Here is a 1,566-nt window from a genome sequence, read left to right as displayed (position 1 = left end):
AACTTGTTTATCTCTCTGCTCACCGTTACCTGGATCAGCATTTCTCAACAGTAACGCCCCCTAGTGTGACAACCAAAAATATCTCCAGACATTGCCAAATGTCCCCTGGGGGCAAAACCATCCCCAGATAAGAAATAGTGTCATTTCTTTTAACTGCTGTTTGGTATTCATGGTACATTTGTTCGCTCCAATATTAATGGACATTTAGTTGTTTCTAGTATTTTCCACCACACACAAGGATGCAATGCGTATCTTGGGATAGTGGGACACATTTATTGATAGGTGACCATATGCCAGTCACTTTACATGCCTTCCCTCGTTTAATCTCATTGACAACCCAGCAAGGTACCAAATGGCTGTCTCTTTATGAGCTGAGAAAAGCAAGACTCTAGGAAGTTAAATAGCTTTTCCAAAGTCGCATGGCTAGGAAGTGGGGAGGAGGCAAGGACTTAAACCTAGAACTACCTGACACTAAGCCCCCACTTGGGGCACGCGCCCATCCCATCATTGCCTCTTAGGACAACCCTGGGGACGAGGTCACCCATGACAGCAGTTTTCAGGACTCTTTCATGCTCTGTTCACTACAGCATGCTCCGTTTCTCAAAAAATATCCACTGCACACACAGATCACAATTATCACAGGTAATGTGCCTTCTTCCCTAAGCCTTCTCTTTGGTGATACACTTAATATGCTTTTTCCCCCTCCATCCAGCTGCTCAGAAAGTTTGCCACCTCATGGGAATTAATGTGACAGATTTCACCAGATCTATCCTGACGCCACGTATCAAGGTTGGGCGGGATGTGGTACAGAAAGCTCAGACAAAAGAACAGGTAATGATGCACCTGCTTTTATTTTTGCATGTGACATTTATTCCTAAACTTGTCATTTATTTCTGCAGACTCCTCCATCCATCTGTTCATCCATTTATCCATACACCTAACTGTGCTTCCATCCATCCATCGGTTTATCCATCCATCCATCCATCTATCCATCCATCCATCCATCTGTTCATCCATCCATCCATCCGTTCATCCATCCATCCATCCGTCATCCATCTGTTCATTTATCCATCCATCCGTTCATTTATCCATCCATCCATTCATTTATGCATCTATCCATCCATCCGTCCATCCATCCATCCATCCATCATCCATTCATCTATCCATCCATCTGTTCATTCGTCCATTCACTCATCCAAACATCCATCCATCCATCCATCCATCCATCCGTTTATCCATCCATCCATCTATCTATCATCCATCCATCCATCCATCATCCATTCATCTATCCATCCATCATCCATTCATCTATCCATCCATCTGTTCATTCATCCATTCACTCATCCATGCATCCCTCTATCCATCCATCCATTTTTTATCCATCTATCCATCTCTTTATATCTCCTCCATCCAACACTAGAATACTCAAAGTTCCATGTCAGCTTTTGAGGATCCAGTACTGAACAGAACAGCAGAGCACCTCACTCATGATCTCATCCTGACCTTAGTTGTACATCCAAAGTCAGAGCTAAAAGATATATTTTTAGAAATGACTGTGTATCCTTT

The 1,566-nt window shown here is 43.0% G+C and overlaps 1 protein-coding gene across 1 annotated transcript in view; it reads left to right on the top strand.

The window, feature by feature from the left end:
- Nucleotides 1-1,566, top strand: part of MYH11 (myosin heavy chain 11) — a 120,990-nt gene that overhangs the window by 80,491 nt on the left and 38,933 nt on the right. The window contains exon 12 of the mRNA XM_029948925.1: nt 713-831. Coding sequence (XP_029804785.1) covers nt 713-831 — 119 coding nt within the window. The remainder of the gene's footprint in view (nt 1-712; nt 832-1,566) is intronic.

The sequence above is a fragment of the Suricata suricatta genome, chromosome 8 (genome assembly GCF_006229205.1).
Source record: "Suricata suricatta isolate VVHF042 chromosome 8, meerkat_22Aug2017_6uvM2_HiC, whole genome shotgun sequence".
Classification (NCBI taxonomy): Eukaryota; Metazoa; Chordata; class Mammalia; order Carnivora; family Herpestidae; genus Suricata; species Suricata suricatta.
The sequence above is the reverse complement of the archived record's forward strand: the minus strand, read 5'-3'. Positions and strand labels throughout refer to the sequence as shown.